At 45.5% G+C, this 24,342-nt stretch overlaps 1 protein-coding gene across 1 annotated transcript in view; it reads left to right on the forward strand.

Moving 5' to 3' along the window:
- Positions 1 to 24,342, forward strand: part of DTNB (dystrobrevin beta) — a 760,848-nt gene that overhangs the window by 278,098 nt on the left and 458,408 nt on the right. The window contains 2 exon segments of the mRNA XM_029596279.1: positions 2,305 to 2,471; positions 16,695 to 16,819. Of these exon segments, the coding sequence (XP_029452139.1) occupies positions 2,305 to 2,471; positions 16,695 to 16,819 (292 nt within the window).

Consider the following 24,342-nt stretch of genomic DNA (forward strand, 5'->3'; position numbering starts at 1 on the left):
GTCCCGTCGTTTCTCCCCAAGGTAGTCTCCTCGTTTCACTTGAACCAGGCGGTGGAGCTGCCGGCATTTCCGTTGGATGCCCCCAAGTCACTCCGCCGTCTAGATGTAAAGCGCATGCTTCCTCACTACCTGGAGGTGACCAACGATTTCCGGTTATCAGACCATCTCTTCGTCCTTTGGTCTGGGAATAAAAAGGGTCTACAGGCGTCAAAGTCCACTATTGCCAGGTGGCTCAAGGAAGTGGTAGTCTCAGCCTACATCAGCGTCGGTAAGGCTCCTCCAGCGGGAATCGTGGCTCATTCCTTGCGAGCCCAGGCTACGTCCTGGTTGAGTCCCAGCACGTCCCTATCCAAGAGATCTGTCGAGCGGCGACTTGGAAGTCCCTTCACACCTTCTCGAAGCACTACCGGTTGCAATTGCCAGTAGGTGAGTCGGGTTCTTTTGGGGACACGGTATTACGAGCAGGGTCTTCCGAGACCCACCCAGTCTAGGGAAGCTTTGGTACATCCCACTGTCTGGACTGATCCTGGTACGTACAGGGAAAAGAAAATTATTCCTTACCTGCTAATTTTCGTTCCTGTAGTACTCAGGATCAGTCCAGACGCCCACCCGGGCTTTGCTCGTTCACGGTTAGACGCCTGCTCGTGGAATCTCTCCTGCTACTGTCCTATGATCTGCCATGTTCGGTTAGTTCATTGTTTTTTTTGACAGTTCTATTTGCAAGTTGCATTGTTTCTCTGTTATGCTAGATAATCACGAGGGTGCTTGATCCATCCTTTTTCTGTCTGTCAAGTTTATTTCTGTCTTGGCTTTGATATTCTCGATACTGAGGATAGCCGGAGGGTGCACCAGCTTATATGCCAGCACCCTCCGAAGTTTGCTCTGACTCCATCTGCTGGACGGGGGACATAACCCACTGTCTGGACTGATCCTGAGTACTACAGGAACGAAAATTAGCAGGTAAGGAATAATTTTCTTATTGTTAGTACCATCAGATACTTGGATGGTCATTATTTAATATCAACTAGTAGGGATGTGAATCGTTTTAGGACGATTAAAATTATCGTCCGATAATTTTAATATCGTCTTAAACCGTTATGGAACACAATACAATAGAGATTCTAACGATTTATCGTTATAAATCGTTAGAATCGTGAGCCGGCACACTAAAACCCCCTAAAACCCACCCCCGACCCTTTAAATTAAATCCCCCACCCTCCCGAACCCCCCCCCAAATGACTTAAATAACCTGCGGGTCCAGCGGCGGTCCGGAACGGCAGCGGTCCGGAACGGGCTCCTGCTACTGAATCTTGTTGTCTTCGGCCGGCGCCATTTTCCAAAATGGCGGCGGCCATAGACGAACACGATTGGACGGCAGGAGGTCCTTCCGGACCCCCGCTGGACTTTTGGCAAGTCTTGTGGGGGTCAGGAGGCCCCCCCCAAGCTGGCCAAAAGTTCCTGGAGGTCCAGCGGGGGTCAGGGAGCGATTTCCCGCCGCGAATCGTTTTCGTATGGCCGGCGCCATTTTCCGTATGAAAACGATTCGCGGCGGGAAATCGCTCCCTGACCCCCGCTGGACCTCCAGGAACTTTTGGCCAGCTTGGGGGGGGCCTCCTGACCCCCACAAGACTTGCCAAAAGTCCAGCGGGGGTCCGGAAGGACCTCCTGCCGTCCAATCGTGTTCGTCTATGGCCGCCGCCATTTTTCGGCGCCATATTGGAAAATGGCGCCGGCCGAAGACAACAAGATTCAGTAGCAGGAGCCCGTTCCGGACCGCTGCCGTTCCGGACCGCCGCTGGACCCGCAGGTTATTTAAGTCATTTGGGGGGGGGGTTCGGGAGGGTGGGGGATTTAATTTAAAGGGTCGGGGGTGGGTTTTAGGGGGTTTTAATTTGCCGGTTTTGCGATTTTACGTTTTTTCGATTTTTTACGATTTTTCACGATATTTTACCCCCCCAAATGGCAACAATACGATTCCCTCCCCCTCCCAGCCGAAATCGATCGTTAAGACGATCGAGGACACGATTCACATCTCTATCATCTAGTTCAGTGATAGGTGCAGAATCATCACAATCTAAGATTTGAATCCTGTTTTTACTGTTTAGTAAATTTGTTTGTAGAAACAAGATTTAACAAGTAAAGTGAAGAGAGATGAAATCAAAGCAGCCATACACATTCTGCCTGAAGGTTTGTGTTTTGCACATTGTTGTTTGGCATAAGAAGAATATTCTAATGGCAAAAATTTGTATATTTTGCTGTGGTCTGTGCATGAGATTAACTTTTTTTTCCTTTTTGTCTTGTAAGTTTTCCATCCTGTGGAATGTTCATATTGCCGATGTGAAAGTATGATGGGTTTCCGGTACCGATGTCAGCAATGTCATAACTACCAACTCTGCCAGAACTGTTTCTGGCGTGGACATGCCAGTGGGCCTCACAGTAATCAACATCAGATGAAGGAGCATTCTTCTTGGGTAACTAGCCTCTTTCCATCATCCCCTTTTCAACAGTACATTTTACTGATTAGGCTATGCGCTCTGTAGAGCAAGTATTGATTTGTTTTTATTCATGCTCGCCCACCTTTATTAAAAACGTTTTGGGCTAAAAAATTATGTAATCTTAAAATAACTGGGTGTATTAGCATCGCATCATACTTTTTTCCTTTAACTAATTTACAAAGTTCTAGATTTGTAATCTGGAACCAATAGTACTTTCAGGCATGTTACATTAGATGAAACTTAATATGTTAAATTGCTGGTGAATGCATATTGTGCAGAAAGAAATCCAGGGAAAGTTAAAGGGAAGTGACCAGAGAGACTGTTTATTTAAAAGATTTTTTCTTCATCAACAAGCAGGGCTGAGTTAGCCATGACATATGGGTGATGTCATCCTATGGTGCTGAACTGACCCTTCATTCCTAGCACATAGAGCATTTGCTCTACTGTGCATGCACAGCCCCTCAGTGTTTTTTCATCTGAGCTGCTGCACAGACATGTACCCTTTCACTTTAACTTGTGTATTTTTCTTTTTTTTAACTTTGTCTTGTTCTATGTTTGCTTCTCAATGGTTAGTTGAAGTTGCCTTGCTGCCTTGGCAGCAACTCAATAGACCTTCTTAGTTCTATCAACTGAAAAAAGAAAGTTATGTCCTGCTCAGCAGTATCAAGGACTGTGTGTGTGTGGCACAAAGATGCCCATCAGTGATGGCTACAACATTTGCACGTAACTAATACTGTTATGGCTGGATGTCTCAGTGGACTCAGAGATCCAGGACCTGGAAGATGGATGAGTTACGCATGTAAGTGAAGAACTGGAGTCTATCCTGCTTCTGGAGTTGAACCACCTTGATCTGCCCTGGTGCTGAGTTGAGCAAGAGCTCCTCGAGCAGGACTCCTCCTTTGACAGTACAGGCCTCTGAGCTCACTGTTTCAACTGGGTTGAGCAAAGCACAGAAGCGTTGGACATAGGAGTCAGTGAGCCCTTCTCAGGCCCTATGGGACTCAGTGGTGCACAAGAAGAATAAGTGGTATGCGTCAGAGCAGGTGGCACATTAGGTGTCATGGAAGCTGAGCTCAAGCTGTGCTCCCGTGTACTCAGTTCCATTGAGCCCTGGTGACATTAGTGCGCTTCATGCTGTCGATATACCGGATCTTGGTGTATGAGCCCTTGACACCATTGATGCAGTTGAGGTAGCGGATTTCTGTTCAGTTGACGCAGCTGTTCTTCACACCATTGCTCTGTGGCTCTATCGATGAACTTGGAGAGCGGGACGCCCCAAATGGGACTCACTTCACTTACTGCCCTGGAGTTGGGGTGAGGAATTGCTACTGTGGCTTCTGGAGCAAGGGCTTTGCCTGGAGACGCATCCTGGTTATTTAGTCAGGTGTTTGACAGATTTATTTATTTACTTACTTATTTCTATTCTGCCTATTTTCAGAGCCAGTTCTGATGATTCCAGAGCAGGTATTAATCACTGTCAAATTAAGCTAGCTGTAAAGTTGTTTCCCTGTACGTACCTGGATCAGTCCAGACAGTGGGTTATATCCCCAGACCAGCAGATGGAGTCAGAACAGAGTTTGAGAGCGTCAGCATATAGAGTAGTGCACCCTCTGTTGGAGCTCAGTATTCTTCTGACTCCAGCAGATGCGAGTGGGGGGATCCACTAGCTCCCCCAGATTGACAGGGTTTCTTCATTTTTAGTTATTTCTTTCTTTCTCCACAGTATTTCCCTGTCTTATGTTTCTCTTCATTTTGGATCCTTAAAGTTTAAAAAAAAAAAAAAATGTTTTCAATTTTTGAGGAGGCTGTGTCTGTGGCTTTGCCTTCTCTATTCTGTACTCCTTTCCTCTTCCGTTGGGTAAGTGGAAGTTTTTTGAGTTTCTTTCTCCACAGGTTTGCTTCTTTTTGGTGGTGCCCCGTGGATGCTGGTGGTTCCGGCCGCTCCACACGTCGTTGGGGGTCCCGCGGTTCGCAAGCTCCGCCCGTGGGTGTGTGCTCAACTAAAACGGGGGTTTTCCCCCGCAGTTACTGGACCCCTTCGGCGGGTGGTTAGGGCCATTTCCAGGCCCCCCCGCGGCACTAGCTCGTCTTTGCCCCCCCCCCCCCCCCCGAGGCTTTTCTTTTTCCCGGTGCTGACATGCCGCGGTCCTCGAGGTGTGAGGCCTGCGGCGAGCCGGGAAATCAATTTCTGAGGGAGGGGCTTTGTGAGCGGTGCTTCCCCGACGGGGAAGGCACCCTGCAATCCTCCGGTGCGATTTCGGACCTGCCGCCTCCTCAGCCCGGGTGGCGCGGGCCGGCCACAACGCCGCCTTTGGCGGGAACGGCGGCCATTTTAGGGGGTCAGCGTGAGACGGACTCGCTCCCAGATGCAGACAGGATTGGTTGCCCTGGCTCTCAACAGGCTTTGCCCCCGGCGGGAGGTTTGCCTGACCGGGGCTCCCAGGACGGTCTCCCCCCAGGGATTCCAATCAGCTCTCCGTTTTTCTCACCTGACTTTATTCTGGCAATGCACATGGCTTATTTGCAGGGTATGGGAGCGCAGGCCCCTAATCCCCTGGGGGCCCCTCCCCCCAAGGTTCCTAAACTTGCTGTTGGTCTCACCGCCTTGTCCGTTACGCCTGGATCCCTGCCGGGTCCCTCTCCCGTGCCACCCCGGCATACCACGGGGGCAGCTTCGCCGGTGAGAGACGTCTCCCCGGAACCCCCGGAGGCGCATCCGGATGGACATACGGAGGGGGACGACCCTCGAGCCCTACGGATTTTTCAAAAAGAAGAGCTGGATGAACTCATCCACCACATTATTCAGGAGCTGCACCTTGACCCACCTCCAGATCCGCCGATCCCTGTGGCTCCTGCCGTCGCCACCTCGTCTCGCAAAGGAGATCCAGTACTTGCCGCCCTCCGTCCTAGAGCAAGGGCTTTCCCTATTCATGAGTCCTTCCTACAGCTTCTCACCAGGGAGTGGGACACTCCCGAGGCATCCTTGAAAGTCACACGTGCCATGGAAAAGCTATACCCGCTCCCTGAGGATTTTTTGGATCTTATCAAGGTTCCCAAGGTGGACTCAGCGGTGTCGGCAGTGACCAAGAGGACAACCATTCCGGTCACGGGGGGAACGGCCCTGTGGGATACGCAGGACTGTAAACTAGAGACCTTCCTCAAGAAGGTCTTCGAAGTCTCCGCCCTGGGTATGCGGGCCGTGATGTGCAGTTCGCTCGCGCAAAGGGCCAGCTTACTCTGGGTACAGCAGCTTCTCACCTCTCAGGAATTGCCCCCCGAAGAGGCCGCCCAGGCGGACCGGCTGGAATCTATCATAGCATACGGAGCGGACGCCCTGTATGATCTTTTTCGCGTAATGGCGAGGTCCATGGTTTCGGTTGTAGCAGCCCGACGGCTCTTGTGGCTTCGCAACTGGGCAGCGGATGCTTCCTCCAAGTCGAGCCTTGGCTCCCTCCCCTTTCGGGGGAAGTTCTTATTTGGAGAGGACCTGGATCAGATCATCAAGTCCCTGGGGGAAAATTCGGTGCATTGGCTGCCGGAGGATAGACAGCGTTCCTTCAGATCATTTTCTTCCGGTAGAACCAGGGCCAGGGCACAACGACGTTATAGGTCTTACCGACAGTCCGCTTCCCGGACACAGCAGACAAGACCCCAGCCTTGGTCTCGTTCCTTTCGTGGGCGGAGGCCCGCGAGAGAGGGTCCAGGGCAGGGAATTCCGCCCACAAAGTCATCCCAATGATGCCAAAGGAGCCCACTTCTCACCTCCCCGGATCGGAGGCCGCCTCATGGACTTCTACGAGGAGTGGGCAGTTATCTCCACGGACCAGTGGGTGCTGGACACCATAAGAGACGGTTACGCCTTGGAATTTGTCCGCCCCCCGAGGGACCGGTTCATCTTCTCCCCCTGCGGTTCGGATCTCAAGAGGATAGCGGTTCAACAAACACTAGACCGACTGCAGGAAATAGGGGCCATCGTTCCCGTCCCCTTTGACGAGGTGGGCTTGGGCCACTATTCCATTTACTTCATCGTTCCCAAAAAGGACGGTTCCTTTCGCCCCATCCTGGACTTGAAGGAGGTAAACAAGGCCCTCAGGATCACCCGGTTCCGCATGGAGACTCTCCGATCAGTGATTGCCGCAGTGCACAAGGGAGAATTCCTCGCTTCACTGGACCTCTTGGAAGCGTACTTGCACATTCCCATCCTGCCGGCTCACCGGCGGTATCTTCGCTTCAAAATTCTCGGTCAACACTTTCAGTTCAAGGCGCTTCCCTTTGGTTTGGCGACTGCACCTCGGACCTTCACAAAGATCATAGTAGTGGTGGCGGCGGCCCTCCGCAAGGAGGGTATCCTAGCACATCCATACCTAGATGACTGGCTGATTCGAGCGAAGTCCTTCTCACATAGTCAGACCTCAGTGGCCAGAGTAGTACAATTCCTACGCTCTCTGGGCTGGGTGGTGAACCTTCCAAAGAGTTCCCTTGTGCCCTCGCAACACCTGGATTTCTTAGGGGCGCGCTTCGATACCCGGCGGGGGATGGTGTTCCTGCGCCAGGACAAGGCGCAAGCCCTGAGGGAGCACGTGTCTCGGTTTTCGGCTCTGGAAGAACCAACCGCCTGGAATTATTTGCAGCTCCTGGGAGTAATGGCCTCCACCATCGACATGGTACCCTGGGCGTTTGCACACCTGCTTCCACTGCAGGCGTCCCTACTATCCCGCTGGAAACCAGTCTCCCAGGAGTATCAGGTGATCCTGCCGCTTCCACCATTAGCCAGGAAAAGCCTGGATTGGTGGCTTGTCCCCTCGCATCTGGCTCGGGGAGTCTCGCTCGAGGTTCCCAATTGGGTGGTGGTGACCACCGATGCCAGCCTCGCAGGATGGGGCGCCGTCTGCGAAAGAAGCGCCACTCAAAGGACTTGGACGCCAGAGGAGGCAAAGTGGCCGATCAATCGCCTAGAAACGAGAGCTGTGCGTTTCGCTCTCCAGCGTTTTCTTCCCCTGGTGCGACACAGGGAGGTGAGGATCCTCTCTGACAACGCCACCACAGTGGCCTACATCAATCGGCAAGGGGGGACAAAAAGCAAGCATGTCTCCCTCGAGTCTACTCCCCTGATGGAGTGGGCGGAGAGCAATCTCGTCCGGATAGCGGCCTCTTACATCGCCGGGGTGGACAACGTTCAGGCAGACTTCCTGAGTCGTCAACAGCTAGACCCTGGCGAGTGGGCTCTCTCCGAGGCGATGCATCTCATCATCCGTCGTTGGGGGACTCCACGCCTCGATCTAATGGCAACCTTTCTCAACACCAAGGCTCCACGCTTTTTCAGCCGCACAAGAGAGCGCGGCGTGGATGGGGTGGATGCCCTCGCCCTTCCGTGGCCATCGGATCAACTGCTCTATGTGTTTCCTCCTTGGCCTCTGGTCGGCAAGGTTCTCCGCAGGTTAGAACATCGAGGGACTATAATCCTCGTCGCTCCGGAATGGCCCCGTCGGCCATGGTTCGCAGATCTACTTCAGATGACGGTGGACGGCCCACTTCACCTGTCCCATCTTCCTCATCTTCTGCGCCAGGGTCCGGTATTTTTCGAGCAGGCAGAACTCTTCTGTCTTGCGGCCTGGCTTTTGAACGGCATCGCCTCCGCCACAGAGGCTACCCGGAGACAGTGATCTCAACGATGCTTCGTTCCCGCAAGCCTTCGACCTCCGTCGCTTACGTTCGAGTTTGGAAGGTCTTCGAAGCATGGTGGTCCGACCGCAGAGTCCAAACCATGGAGGCGACTGTCCCGCTGATCCTTCATTTCCTACAGGATGGTCTGGATAAGGGTCTCGCCTATAATTCGCTCCGGGTTCAGATGGCGGCCTTGAATGTCTTGGTACAGAAGGACTGCTCTCTACCCCTTCAGCCAGATATCGCACGTTTTCTGAAGGGTGCCAAACACCTGCGGCCACCGGTCAGGGATCCTTTCCCTTCTTGGAGCCTCAACTTGGTGCTGCGCACGCTGTCGGGCCCTCCTTTTGAACCCCTGAGGGGGTCCTCCCTCAAGGACCTGACCCTCAAGACGGTTTTCCTGGTAGCCATCTCTTCTGCTCGCCGGATTTCAGAACTTCAAGCCTTGTCCTGCCGAGACCCTTATCTGCGTTTCTCCGACTCCGGGGTTTCCCTTCGTACGGTGCCATTCTTCCTACCAAAGGTGGTCCCGGCCTTCCACGTCAATCAAATGGTGGAGCTTCCAGCGTTTGCTCCAGAGGAACCCCGGTCTCTCCGGCTCCTGGACGTCAAGCGTGTACTGCTCCGCTACCTGGAGGTTACTAATGACTTCCGGGTCATTTGTTTGTCCTCTGGTCAGGACCGAGGAGAGGTTCTCAGGCATCCAAGACTACTATTGCTCGCTGGATAAAGGACGCCATCTCTTCCGCTTACATTGCGGCGGGGCGGGTGCCGCCTCGCAGCGTCTCGGCTCATTCCACGCGATCCCAAGCGGCGTCCTGGGCGGAATCTCGCTCTGTTTCCTCCCAGGAAATCTGCCGTGCGGCGACATGGAAGTCGTTGCACACTTTTTCCAGACATTACAGACTACACCTGGCGCCTCAGGGCATGGGTTCTTTTGGCGATCAGGTTCTCCGAGCAGGTCTCTCAGGACCCCACCCGGTTTAGGGAAGCTTGTGTACATCCCACTGTCTGGACTGATCCAGGTACGTACAGGGAAAAGAAAATTATTCCTTACCTGCTAATTTTCGTTCCTGTAGTACCATGGATCAGTCCAGACGCCCGCCACTAGGGGTTTCATTAGGTCCTGCTCGGATTCTTCCAGGTATCTTTCATTCTGTTTGTCTCTGATTATTGTTACTATTCACAGCTCCTCACAAGTTGACTGTTGCTGGTCCCGTTGACCGTTTGTTTACTTATATCTTTCTCTGTTCCTCTTTGGGAACGGTTCTGGATCCAAAATGTTGTGTTTTTTGCTTTTGGGCTTTGCTATGCGTAATACTGAGCTCCAGCAGAGGGTGCACTACTCTATATGCTGACGCTCTCAAACTCTGTTCTGACTCATCTGCTGGTCGGGGGATATAACCCACTGTCTGGACTGATCCATGGTACTACAGGAACGAAAATTAGCAGGTAAGGAATAATTTTCTTTTGCTAGCTGGCTTAGTTTGTCACTGTTTTATTGATATTCTAGTGAGGTGTTTTTTTCGGTGATTTATAGCCATTTTATTGTTTATTGTGGTGAATAATTTTTTTAATCTTTATTACGTATGTTTTATTATTGTATACCACCTGGATTTTCTTCTTTACCAGCAGTATATTAAATTCAAATAAAAAAAAAAAATCCACCAGTTTTGGTTTAGTGGAGGAAAGTTAGACAATGATTTCCTCTGATTCCCTACCAGATCCTCAGGAGAATTCTTCACCACCAGAGGAACCCCTCCTAATCAAAGTTTTCGGATAAGTTGGGGAAAATCCTAGGATTCGGCATTCACAAGGACAAGGAATTTTGCTGAGGTCTCAGAAATTTTCTCCAGATCCTGGAAACTCCAGCTGAGCTTGTAGTAATCCCAGTGCTCTTGATCCTGTGGGATTTACAATCAACAATATGGGAAAATCTAGCATCCTGCCCCCCCAGTAGCCAGGAAGCTGGGTTTGTGGTAGTCAGTTGTGCACCAATTGTTGTCGTGGGCTGAAGTGGGCAAAAAAGATATAGATTTTCTCCAACTTTGTACCAAGCAAAGATCTTAGGCTGTTCAAGAAAAGGGGTTTTCAGAGCTTGATGCTCAATGCCTACATCATGGCACATCAATTTTATATAGCGTAGTACTAATATAATTGCATTGAGAAAGTGAAGCCACTATTGGAGTTTGGGGTAGGAGATCAGTTGGGGTATCAAGTTTTTCAAGATGCAGAGGCATGTGAACTTCATCTTCACTTGATATATGAGTCATTTGATAGCGCAACTAGATCATTATCAACAAGTCATTGGAACATGCCTAATGGCTTGATTTAGTCTGTGAGAAGATATGCATGATAAGTTGGCAAATATGTCATATTCTGGGGAAAACCTCATGGGTATACATGGGTTTCCCCAATTCAAGGTAAGGCATGTCATTTCTTACACATGAGCGTCCACTCTACCAGGTGTCGACGCTTTCCGGTTGGGAGCGCTGGCGGTCTCCAGCTACTATCAATTGGTCAGGGGAATCCTGTTTCATTAACTAATTGATCGGTCAGTACACATATATCCATAACAGCTTTTGCAAGGAAGATTACTGAGTTGCTTCACTTCCTGTGGGGGGTATATGTACCCGTGCTGACGTCAGATCCGTCTCCAACTGCTAGCACGAGCACACTAATACCCACTTGTTCTGAGTCCATCTGCATACACTAAGGAAAAGGAGATTATCAGGTAAGTAATCTCAACATTAAATGCACGTTGGTTTGTAATGACTTTGGACAGCACATATTTTAAATCAGTAAACTTCTGTTTTATTATAGTTACACTGACTAAGAAAGTTCTTATATATATATAGAATATCAGCTTAAAGGAATTTTTAAAAATGTTTTTGAAAGCTTTTTAATTTACGTTAACACGCTTAAATGATGAAAACAAAAAGGTCGGTGGTGGATAGTTTAAGATTATAAAATTATAAGCACGTTACCGATTGGTAGTGGCTACAAAATAATATAGGAAACTTTCCAATCCTTCCAAAAAATATTTTTTTTAAATTTTTTTTATAATTCATTGGGAATTTCTTTGAGGTATATAGAAAAATCATATGGATTGCAGTTATATTAAATTCTATTATAAGGATTAATGAAAAATTAGTTAAGGGAGGTGATAAAATTGAGTTCATTGGACAACATATATTATAGATCCCTCCATAATATTGACTGTGTGTGTTTGGTTGGTTTTTCAGGGAAAAGCAGTGGCATTCCCCATGTCTACGTAGGTAATAGTTTGTAGAGTTTTCTTCTGGGAACTTGTCCAACCTTTCATTAAATGCAGCTATGCTATCTTTACCACATCTGCTGTTAATGAATTCCAGAGCTTAACTCTGCATTGAGCAAGAAAATATTTTCTCCAATTTATTTTTAATGTGCTACTTAACTTAGGGTAGAACTTTCAATCAAATCCTTGCTGCAGTCTGCAAAGATTCTTTAAACTGTAATCTTATTTTTTAATAAAAGAACTCACACATTTTTAGAAGAAGAAACACATTGTTCTAGAATTAAAAAATACAGTTAAGCTGCTTGTTTTTGATTTATTACTTTGCTGGTTTCACTTTGCAGTAATCTAGTTAGTGCTGCTGCTACCACTACTGCTTTAAACTATGCATGTGATTATAACCTATATTGAAGAATGATATAGAAGGAGAATAAATGGCATAAAGCCCCCTCCACGAGCACACTCGGCGCTTACAAACAGGCCCTCCACCAATATAAAACCTCCACTTCCAGATCCAAAAAGGACTTCTACGCGCACAAGATCCATGATCTAGTCTTCGACGCCAAAGCCCTATTCTCCTTTGTTTCCAACCTCACTCAACCCACCACACCAGTTATCCCTATCAATCAAGCACAATCAAAAGCCAAAGAACTGGCCCAGTATTTCCATGATAAAATTAGCAAGCTCGTAACTAAGCTGCCCAACTCCACCACTCCTTATCTGACCTCTTCACCACGAACAAACAACAAACCCTCGCATCTTGATTCTTTCGAACTCACCTCAGCCAAAGAGATCCAATCAGTCTTGAACAAAATGAAGCCCTCCTCTCACCCTGCAGACCATATTCCTACCAAACTTCTCCTGTCCATCCCGGATGCCATATCACAAACGCTAGCAGACATCATTAACTGCTCTTTATCTCAAGGCTTCTACCCAGATGACCTCAAGATGGCTTCCCTCAAACCGCTCCTAAAGAAGCCAAACTCAGACCCCAATGATCCGAACAACTTCCGACCAATCGCCAACCTACCACTCATAGCTAAGATCATGGAAAAATTAGTCAACACGCAAATCTCAGACTACCTCGAAGACAACAAACTCCTCTTCCCCTCACAATACGGGTTCCGCAAAGCGTCCAGCACAGAATCCCTCCTGGTATCACTGACAGACTACCTGATTCTGGGTCTTGACAAAGATCATTCATTCCTACTGATTCTGTTGGACCTATCAGCCGCTTTCGACACTGTTAACCACGCCAGCCTCATAAACCAACTCACATCCATTGGAATTGCAGGTACTGCTCTAACATGGCTCAAAACTTTCCTCAACAACAGAGGCTACAAAGTGAAAATCCACAACAAAGAATCTTCCCGTCATGATGCCCCTATAGGAGTCCCACAGGGATCCTCCTTATCACCCACCCTGTTCAATATATATCTACTCCCGTTGTGCCAGCTTCTAACGGAACTTAAACTCAAACACCTTATCTATGCCGACGATGTTCAGATAGTGATTCCTCTTAAAGAATCCCTCATCAAAACCCTCGAATATTGGGAATCTTGCCAATCAAAAATTAATGACCTACTCTCCAGCCTGAATCTCATCCTAAATGCCTCCAAAACCGAACTAATACTTATTGCTCCAGAAACAACAACTATTCCAGCCACACATCAAACATCCCTCTATCTTCTCAAGTCAGAGACCTAGGAGCCATAATTGACGACAAGATGAACCTGAAAGCTTTTGTAAACTGCACCACTAAGGACTGCTTTCACAAACGTAGGCGATCTATGATAGCCGTCAGGAAAAACACAAGAAAAGATGCCTGGATCTTTTTCAATGTTTATTAAAACAGAGACGTATTTTAAAAACTTGCCCGACTCTGGCCGAGTTTTGCGGCTCACAAAGCCACTGCCTCAGGGGCTACAAGCAAACCAAACAGAAATCGATATCAATATCAACAAATCAAAATTTAACAATTAACAACATCATTAAGATCTCATAAATATTAAAAAGTCTTTAATAAAATTTAAAAACCTTTTAAAATTTTCACTAAGATCTAAGATATTGATCAAAACTAAAAATAAAAATAATCTTAAAATGATGACAAATATGATACGAAACATACCAAAAAATGAACCTCCTTAATACATTACCTCATACATACTTAAAAAATAGTATCAAATACTATATATTGTCCTTTTAAATACAAAGAAGAATTACTTTACCTTAAATACTTCACAGCTGCATGTAACACTCAGTAGTGCAATATCTTCCAACATACAATCATTGATTGTCAGCAATACATAAGACAACTGAAAAAAGTACATAAGACAGCTTGAAAGATTTTATGAATTCTCCTAAACTTCTCATTCATTTCTGGTATGATTTTATGATAATCTACAAGTAGCAAGAAATTGATTTAAACATAACTAATTAATTAAAACAATGTTATCATAAGTTGATGGCTAACTTTTAATATAGGCATCCCCATCCCTTTCGAGACTTAAAACATTGAATTATTTAATAAAACAGCAAAAAGTGGCAATAAATCACTGATCGCTAAAAAACGCAATTTTTTAAAAAACGCAAATTTTTCCATATAACCGCCTGACAAACCCGTGACAAAAACGCCCATAAAATACATATAGTAGGTATAAATTGACTATGTATTTCATTATCCTTTTTTTTAATAAATTAGAAACAAAATAGGCACTATTGAATCCTAAAAAAACACTAGTGATGGCTAAAAAAGCTATACGAGAGCAACATAAATATACAATCTCACTCTAATGCATCGGTGACTAACTAAACTAAATGTGGGAGACAAATAATACATTACAACATAATTGAAAAAAAGGTAAATTAAATTACTAAACAGTTTACCTATCGCACTGACTTGCAGCATGTAGTCTCTGCTTCTATGTTGCTGAGCGCGTCAAATCCTCCATTTTAAAGGGCCAAATTTGGCGCCAAAATTTAAAAATGGTATTCAAAGATACTGCTTATATAAAAGATCTTTTAAACATGCAATGATCTTTTATCAATTTGCAAAAGAATGTTTTACAATTAATAAAAATTTTTATTAAAACTACAAGGATTCCTGATTTCATTCAATGAAATGGGCGTTTCTACATATGTCAATCTCGTGGGTGTGTTTGCTAATGCACTTCCATATTATCGGCTGTCAAGCAACATTGTCTACTCCTATTACCTAGTATAAATACTGAACTGTACTTTTCAGTTCATATCATATTATTAAAATAACCCAATTTGAATAATGAAATACTGTTTAACCTATTGATGAAAAAATAAATTATGTATGTATAAAAAATATTCACACTATAAAAATTTGTCAATCCAATCAGTAAAATGTAAATGCACGATCTAAAAATACAGATTTTAATAAAACCACTATTGTTCCTTAAAAATGGTCAAATTGCTGTTAAATATATCTGAAAGCATATTCAAAAATAAACTGATCAAAAACAACCTTTGAATAAATACCAATCATAAAACTTACGATTTAAAAATAAACTGATCAAAAAACCACCTTTGAATGAATACAGTCCATTCTTAGAATTTTTAATTATTAATTATCATAAGTTTTATGGACTGTATTTATTCAAAAGTTGTTTTTGATCAGTTTATTTTTGAATATGCTTTCAGATATATTTAACATCAATTTGACCATTTTTAAGTCTTGAAAGGGATGGGGATGCCTATATTAAAAATTAGCCATCAACTTATGATAACATTGTTTTAATTAATTAGTTATGTTTAAATCAATTTCTTGCTACTTGTAGATTATCAATAAAATCATACCAGAAATGAATGAGAAGTTTAGGAGAATTCATAAAATCTTTCAAGCTGTCTTATGTACTTTTTTCAGTTGTCTTATGTATTGCTGACAATCAATGATTGTATGTTGGAAGATATTGCACTACTGAGTGTTACTTGCAGCTGTGAAGTGTTTAAGGTAAAGTAATTCTTCTTTGTATTTAAAAGGACAATATATAGTATTTGATACTGTTTTTTTAAGTATGTATGAGGTAATGTATTAAGGAGGTTCATTTTTTGGTATGTTTCGTATCATATTAATTTTGTCATCATTTTAAGATTATTTTTTTAGTTTTGATCAATATCTTAGATCTTAGTGAAAATTTAAAAAGGTTTTTAAATTTTATTAAAGACTTTTTAATATTTATGAGATCTTAATGATGTTGTTAATTGTTAATTTTTGATTTGTTGATATTGATATCGATTTCTGTTTGGTTTGCTTGTAGCCCCTGAAGCAGCGGCTTTGTGAGCCGCAAAACTCAGCCAGAGTCGGGCAAGTTTTTAAAATACATCTCTGTTTTAATAAACATTGAAAAAGATCCAGGCATCTATCCTTGTGTTTTTCCTGCTTTCACAAACTCCAAGTGCTGAAAAGGATAAAACCGCTCTTCCATTTTCAAGACTTTAGAACTATACTACAAGCAATAATCTTCGCAAAATTAGATTACTGCAACGCCATCCTTCTGGGCCTTCCATCTTCATATACCAAACCCCTACAGATGGTACAAAACACGGCTGCAAGAATTGTCACAAACTCCAAAAGAAGAGACCACATTTCACCCATTTTAAAAAATCTTCACTGGCTCCCCATTCACTTCAGAATCATCTACAAGTCCATCACCATCATATACAAGTCCATCAATCACCTTACATCTCTGGACCTTCAATATCCGTTTAGCCTACATGTCTGTCAAAGACCAACCAGAGAAGCCTACAGAGGATCCCTCCAGGTACCGAACACAAAATCCACCCGACATACAACTTCAAGAGACCGGGCTTTCTCGAATGCTGGACCCTCACTCTGGAACTCCATCCCTACGAATCTGCGCCAAGAAACCTGCCTACCAACGTTCCGAAAAAGATTGAAGACTTGGTTATTTAAACAAGCCTTCCCAGACAACTCATAACCACCTCCATTTCTTCCCAAACAATGTAGCCACTTGACACTGTAAATAATTATTAATTTGTTAACCCTATACTGCTCTTTTCTCTTTCTCCCAGTTCTATTACCTTTGTTTCATTGTAACTGCAACCTTGATGCACTAGTTAGAATTTTATTGTTCTGTGCACCCCTTGTTCTAATGTAAACCGGCATGATGTGATCTGTTCATGAATGCCGGTATATAAAAAACCTAAATAAATAAATAAAATATTAAAGATTGATCCATAATTTAGCATGTTCTTCTGTCTCATTTGCACAGAAATCACCTGCAAAGAAGCTGAGCCATGCCATCAGTAAATCGCTTGGTTGTGTTCCTTCTAGAGAACCTTCTCATCCCTTGTTTCCTGAGTACCCAGAGAAACCACTTGATCTGGCTCACATAGTGTGAGTATTTAAGATGATTATTACTTGTTAAACAAGCAGTGCCATTGAGCTATCATAAAAATAATTACCGTTTTTAATATGATGCCGGTGATATGTTTGTAATGTATCTTTTGCTCTGTGTGGTTCAAAAATAGTTTTTCTTGAGCATCTGCTATTATAATATCCTTGGTTTTCCTATGGTTGTTTCAAATTCCTACATGAATTAAAATAGTTTTTAGTATTAGATTAATTAGTAAGTAGGAATGCAACATATTAAATATGGTTGCCTATTGTCTTATCTGAGACTGTTCAGTCTTATCATATGAGAATTCTTTATCTGTTGATATTAGTCATATACTGGATTCTGTATGGTGGGATAGTAGTAGTGATTTCTTCTGTATAATGGACAGTTATTTGGATTCTAAATTGTGATAGTTACAGTATAGAAACTTTCTACAACTAATTATGGTTTGTAGAATGCAAGTACTGTAAAAAGCAGAAAGAAAAGTGGTGTGATTTTTTTTCTAGCTACGTATTGGAAAGAGTCTTTAAATAATAAAGCTTTGAGCTTGTAATTTGTGTCCTATTCATGAATTGTTATATTAAACAGTGTGAAAAATCTATGGCCTTATGTCCTCGATTTAGTTCATTTGTTAGTGCTCAAGTAATACTACTACTTTTTTTGTATGACATCTGTGAGCATTTTAAAAACATATTTACAAATTGCTTATTATGAGATCTCTAAACCTGTAAATAGTTATTTGGTGTACGCTCTCTTATTTTTTTTAGATATTTTCAGTGCAATATTTTCTCAAACATAGGCCCCTCTGGTTTTTTTTTGGCAACAACATTTTTAAGGCAAATTTGGTTTATACAAAGTATATTAAAAACCATGGATTGCCAAGTCCTGATACATATGAACCACAAACAGGACTGGTTTTCAGGATATCCACAATGAATATGCATGATAGATTTGCATGCACTAATTCCATTGTTTGAAAAATATACCTAACATATTCATTGTGGATATCCTGAAAATAAGATTTGACTCTGTCTCTTGAAGACTAGAATTGGCTAACCCTGGTGTACTAAATGATGTGTAATCTAAGGCTATAAAATAGACAGAGGAAAGAGATTGTGGAAAACTTGGATACATTGTGCTCAAGGGTAAGTGCCTGCCTGAAGTTTCAGCAAGTACTAAATGAATATGCTTTATTTGCTTTATATATCTGGCATAATTTCTATTTTAATTAGAACTAAATCATTTTTAAAAGACTGGTTTCACTATTTTTATAAGACAAATTTGAGATGGGGCTTCTTTTTCATCATGACACAAAAATGCTAGCATTGAAAGATGAAAGGGTTTTTAAATTACCACAGTATGGAATAATGAGAATTTTCCTGGCTAGAGAAATTATTTCATATAATGGTACATTTTGCAATCTGACTGAAGACTTGATCCATAGCTAATATTCTCTGTGGCAAGCAGGATTAATTAGTATTTGTTTATAAGTGTAAAGAATTGTGTGTATTTTGGAAAACAGACTTTTTTTGTGAGCTCGTATAAGTTAGTATTTGTAAGAATTAGAATTGAGTTTGTAAAGATCATTTACTTGATCTTGCTGCAATGTTTTCTCGCAGCAGAGGTCCTATTATAACGGTGGGGTGTTGCCGTGATAATGGGACCCCTCCCCTGATGAAGCATACTGGCTGTATAGCGTATTCTTTTGTGTCATGGCCAAACACAGCAGCAGAAAAAAATGCGGCAAGCGGCCCTTTAACATAAGGGCCCAAACCTCATGGTACTACCCTCACCAAAAAGGTTGTGGCCAAATGGGGAGGTTGTGTGGGGGTCAGTGGTGATCCCTGTCTCAAATGGGGTCATCAGTTGAGGCAGCCTAGACACCCCCAAAAGATTTAAAAGCTTTAAAAAAAAAAAAAAAAAAGCAACTGTGTGGCAACACCCCCCCCCCGACCACTCCTGAGACCGGGACATCGAGGCCACCCTCACCCGATCGGGGTTTGGGAGTCGCGATTCCGCCTGTAAAGGTGGTCCCCTCCGACTGTGCCTCAGCCTCCCTCTTCCGTCACGGAGCCAGAGCTCATTGCCCCAGGTCTCCGGGAAGAACTGGACCGGCTGGTCCAGGAGGCCATCGACAAAGCGATGCAACGACTCCAGGTCCCTCGGCACCGACACTGGAACCGGTTACCGACCCGATTCCAGCAGCGCTGGCACCGCTGCTTTCCTGGATAGAGGCGCTCATGACTGCCCTTCCACCGGTGCTTCCCGGGTCTCCGATGGCTCCGGTGCCCTCCCCGATGACTGCTTCATCGGGAGGAGAAACATCGTTCCGCATTCCTCCTTCGGGGATAGTGCCTCAGCCATCGATGCCATGCCGTCCCTCGCCACCGATTCACTCATCGGGGGCGATACACACATCGGCGCCATTGATGCCTTCGATGCCGGCACCGATGCCCCCCAAGGTGTCCGGTGCCCTTGGCGATTCCTTCGATTTTCTCGGAGCCTCAGCCGGGCCCTTCGGGTATCCAACCACCCTCTCATCCTACAGGTCAGCCTTCTGATCCTTATGACTCTTGGGGTGGTGATACCTCCACAGACACCAATGATTTACCTTCACCTCTTTCTCCTACTGAAAGTAGAAAGCGTTCTCCTCCAGAGGACCTCTTTCATTAATTTTGTGAAGGAAATGTCTGAGATGGTCCCTTTTCAACTTCAGACGGAACAAGATGATAGGCACCAGATGATGGAGCTTCTCCAATTCCTGGATGCCCCTAAAGTGATCACCTCTATTCCCATTCATCAAGTTCTTCTTGATCTCCTTAAAAAGAATTGGGAAAATCCTGGATCCGTAGCCCCAGTACACAGGAAGGCTGACACTACTTATCTAGTACAGTCAGCCCCGGGCTTTCAAAAGTCTCAGCTTGACCACCACTCAGTTGTGGTAGAGTCAGCTCAGAAGAAGGCAAAAAGAACGAAGCCACACTCCTCTATCCCTCCTGTCAAGGAACACAAGTTCCTAGACAATATTGGTCGACGAGTGTTCCAAGGGGCCATGCTCATCTCTAGAATTGCTGCTTACCAGCTGTATATGACCCAATACAATAGGGTCATTTTCAAACAGATACAGGACTTCTCTGAAACCCTGCATGACCAATTCCAAGAACATTTTCAAACCCTTGTCAACAAGGGCTTTGAAGCAGGGAAACATGAAATAAGAACAGCTTACGATATCTTCGACACCTCCACTAGAGTGTCTGCGACTGCCATTTCGGCACGGCGTTGGGCCTGGCTCAAGTCTTCAGACCTTCGCCCAGAAGTACAAGACAGGCTCTCCGACCTGCCCTGTATTGGTGACAATCTATTCAGTGAACAGATTCAGCAAATAGTGGCTGAGTTAAAGGATCATCATGAGACCCTCAAACAGCTCTCATCGATACCTTCTGACTTCCCGTCTAGACAGCCCTCCAAGAAGGACCCTAAGAAGTCTTTCTTCCGGCCAAGGAAGTACTATCCTCCACCGACAAGGACCCGAGTGACGAGGACCTATCATAAATCCCAGCCTCGCAAGCAAAAGTCACAAGCAGCTCCCCAACCGGGCCTGCTTCAGGCTTTTGACTTTCACATCGAGAGCAGCAGCCTGATCCCTCTGCCAGGCATACCAGTGGGAGGTCGACTATGCCACTTTCCTGGAATGTGGCAAACCATCACAACCGACCAATGGGTGCTGGCAATCATTGCTCAGGGCTACCATCTGAATTTTCTTGCTGTCTCATCGGACTCCCCGCCACTACAAGTGTGGGGAGTATCCGACCACTCTGTCCTTCTGGAGCAGGCGGTCTCCCTTCTTCTCCAGTTAAGAGCAATAGAACCCGTTCCTCTTTCGCAGCAAGGCCTAGGGTTCTATTCCCGGTACTTTTTGATCCCCAAAAAATCTGGGGGCCTTCGTCCAATTCTGGACCTACGTGCCCTCAAGTACCTCCAGCGGGAAAAGTTCAAAATGGTAACCTTGGGCTCACTTCTACCTCTTCTACAAAGAGGAGACTGGCTCTGCTCTCTAGACCTCCAGGACGCATACACCCACATTGCGATAGCTCCAGCTCATCGCAAGTACCTCCGGTTTTTAGTAGGCCCAAACCACTATCAATACCGGGTGCTTCCATTCGGCCTAGCGTCAGCTCCACGAGTCTTTACCAAATGTCTCGTAGTTGTCGCAGCCTTCCTCCGGAAAGAAGGTGTTCACGTCTACCCCTATTTAGACGACTGGTTAATCAGGGCCCCAACCCAGCAAGCAGCTCGATCATCCCTGACCCTCCACACTCTAATTTCTCTAGGATTTCTCGTCAATTACGAGAAATCCTATTTAGTCCCATCTCAAACCTTGTCTTTCATTGGGGCAGACTTGGACACTTTACAGGCAAAAGCCTTCCTACCTCAACAACGAGTTCAAACCCTCGTGTCTCTCGCTCACCAGTTGCAGTCTCAGTACATAGCGACTGCTCGGCGATTCCTTGTCCTTCTCGGACACATGGCGTCCTCAGTCCATCTCACTCCAATGGCCCGTCTGGCCATGAGAGTCATGCATTGGACTTTACGGTCACAATGGACTCAAGCGACTCAGCCTCTCTCAACCATTGTCCACATCACCGACGCACTCCGTCTGTCTCTCGCCTGGTGGAAAGATCAGAAAAATCTCCTCCAGGGACTACCTTTTCATCTACCAGATCCTCAACTCATTCTCACCACCGACACTTCCAACCTCGGCTGGGGAGCTCATGTAAACTATCTACAGACACAAGGATCTTAGTCTCAAGAGGAATCCAAATACCAAATAAATTTCCTGGAGCTTCAAGCAATGCGATATGCTCTCAGAGCTTTTCAGGACTACCTATCAATTCACGTCATCCTGATTCAGACGGACAACCAGGTGGCCATGTGATACATAAACAGGGAGGCACAGGCTCCTTCCTGCTGTGTCAGGAGGCCGCTCAGATTTGGGCGGAAGCGCTCTCCCACTCGATGTACCTCAGGGCAACCTACTTGCTGGGAGTGGACAATGTTTTGGCGGACAAACTGAGTCGTGTCTTCCAACCGCACGAGTGGTCGTTCAATCCCTCGGTAGCGACCTCTCTCTTCCAACACTGGGGTTATCCCCAAATAGACCTCTTTGCGTCCCCTCAGAACCACAAAGTAGACAATTACTGCTCCCTCATTCGGAGCGAGCGCTCGCAGCCCAGAGATGCATTCTCCCTCTCGTGGGCAGCCGGGCTGCTTTATGCATTCCCTCCACTTCCTCTTCTCTCGAAGACTCTCGTGAAGCTCCGTCAGGACAAAGGAACCATGATCCTGATAGCACCTCCCTGGCCACGCCAAGTGTGGTTTCCAATACTCCAGGATCTCTCCAACCGCAGGCACATTCCCTTGGGAAAGGACCCGCTTCTGATCACTCAGAACGACGGATGTCTACGCCATCCCAATCTTCAGGCCTTGTCCCTGACGGCATGGATGTTGAAAGGTTGATCCTTCAACCACTTAACCTTTCAGATTCGGTTTCTCGAGTCCTCATTGCTTCACGGAAGCCTTCCACAAGAAAGTCTTATTCCTATAAGTGGAAAAGGTATACATCATGGTGTTCTTCACAGTCCCTTGATCCATTTTCCTGTCCAATCCCGAGATTTTTGGACTATCTCTGGCATTTATTGGAATCCGGTCTAAAGACTTCCTCAATCAGAATGCATGTCAGTGCGGTAGCCACTTTCCATAAAGGTGTCGGGGATGCCCCTATATCGGTGCAACCCCTCGTAACACGTTTTCTTAAAGGCTTGCTCCATATCAAGCCACCCTTACTTCCTTACTTAATTTGGTTCTTGGTCGGCTCATGAAACCTCCATTTGAACCTCTTCACTCCTGTGACCTAAAATTTCTCACATGGAAGGTGATTTTCCTTTTAGTCATCACTTCAGCTCGCAGAGTTAGTGAATTACAGGCCCTAGTTACCTATCCACCTTACACTAAACTCCTGCAGGACCGGGCGGTACTCCGCACTCACCCTAAGTTCTTGCCTAAGGTAGTTTCGGAGTTTCACATAGAAACATAGAAATGACAGCAGAAGAAGACCAAACGGCCCATCCAGTCTGCCCAGCAAGCTTCACATTTTTTTCTCATACTTATCTGTTTCTCTTAGCTCTTTGGTTCTATTTCTCTTCCACCCCCACCATTAATGTAGAGAGCAGTGATGGAGCTGCAACCAAGTGAAATATCAAGCTTGATTAGTTAGGGGTAGTAGGGGTAGGGGTAGTAATCAATCCATCATACTACCTATTTTCAATCCATACTACCTATTTTCAATCCATCATACTACCTATTTTCTTTCCCAGGCCCCACTCCAATCCAGGGGAACAGGCTCTGCATACCCTCGACTGTAAACGGGCTCTAGCGTTCTACCTAGACCGTACAGTTGCCCACAGGAAGAGCACTCAGTTATTTGTCTCCTTCCATCCCAACAAATTAGGGCAGCCTGTGGGTAAACAGACTCTTTCCTCCTGGTTGGTGGACTGCATATCTTTTTGCTATCAGCAAGCAGGCATTCCTTTTCAAGACCGTGTTAAAGCACACTCTGTGAGGGCCATGGCGACTTCAGTAGCACAGCTACGATCGGTGCCACTTCCTGATATTTGCAGGGCTGCCACCTGGAGCTCACTCCACACTTTCGCAGCCCACTATTGCTTGGACAAAGCCGGAAGACAAGATTTCATCTTCGGTCAATCTGTCCTGCGTAACCTGTTTCCAACGTGACGTACCAACACCCTTCCGCCTGCCCGGTGGGGTGCAGATGCCCTCTACCAAATTCCACCCCAGTTATTGTGCCTGTTGCAAGCCGTTGGGTACATTTGGTGCATGTTCGGACATCCTCAGCTCGGTACTCACCCATATGTGAGGACTACCATCCTGCTTGTCCTGTGAGAAAGCAGGTGTTGCTTACCTGTAACAGGTGTTCTCACAGGACAGCAGGATGTTAGTCCTCACGAAACCCACCCGCTGCCCTGCGGTGTTGGGTTTGTAATGCTTTATTGTTTTATTTTTCGGCACTGCCTGTAGCTATAAAATAAGTCTGAAGGGGGACCCCTGCTGGCTGCAGGGTTAGTGCCATGCTGGGCATGCCCAGTAGGGGCCAGTCAAAGTTCTGGAAACTTTGACAGTTTTCCGTGATTGGGCTCCATCCTGATGATGTCACCCATATGTGAGGACTAACATCCTGCTGTCCTGTGAGAACACCTGTTACAGGTAAGCAACACTTGCTTTATTTTTTTTTCCAAAATACTTTTTATTGTAGTTTTCAAAACAGAGATTTGCATCCAGAAAACAAGGCATAAGAAAGATTTGCCGGCACAAGATGTTAAGCTATCAGCAACATAATATGTGCAATATGACATGGCATACAAACTCGACAGCCAAACAGATAGCAACACCAGGACCTAAAACTACACAATGTGAAGGATGCAGTCTGTTTGGGTAGAAACAGAAA

This window comes from Rhinatrema bivittatum, chromosome 3 (genome assembly GCF_901001135.1).
Source record: "Rhinatrema bivittatum chromosome 3, aRhiBiv1.1, whole genome shotgun sequence".
NCBI lineage: Eukaryota > Metazoa > Chordata > Amphibia > Gymnophiona > Rhinatrematidae > Rhinatrema > Rhinatrema bivittatum.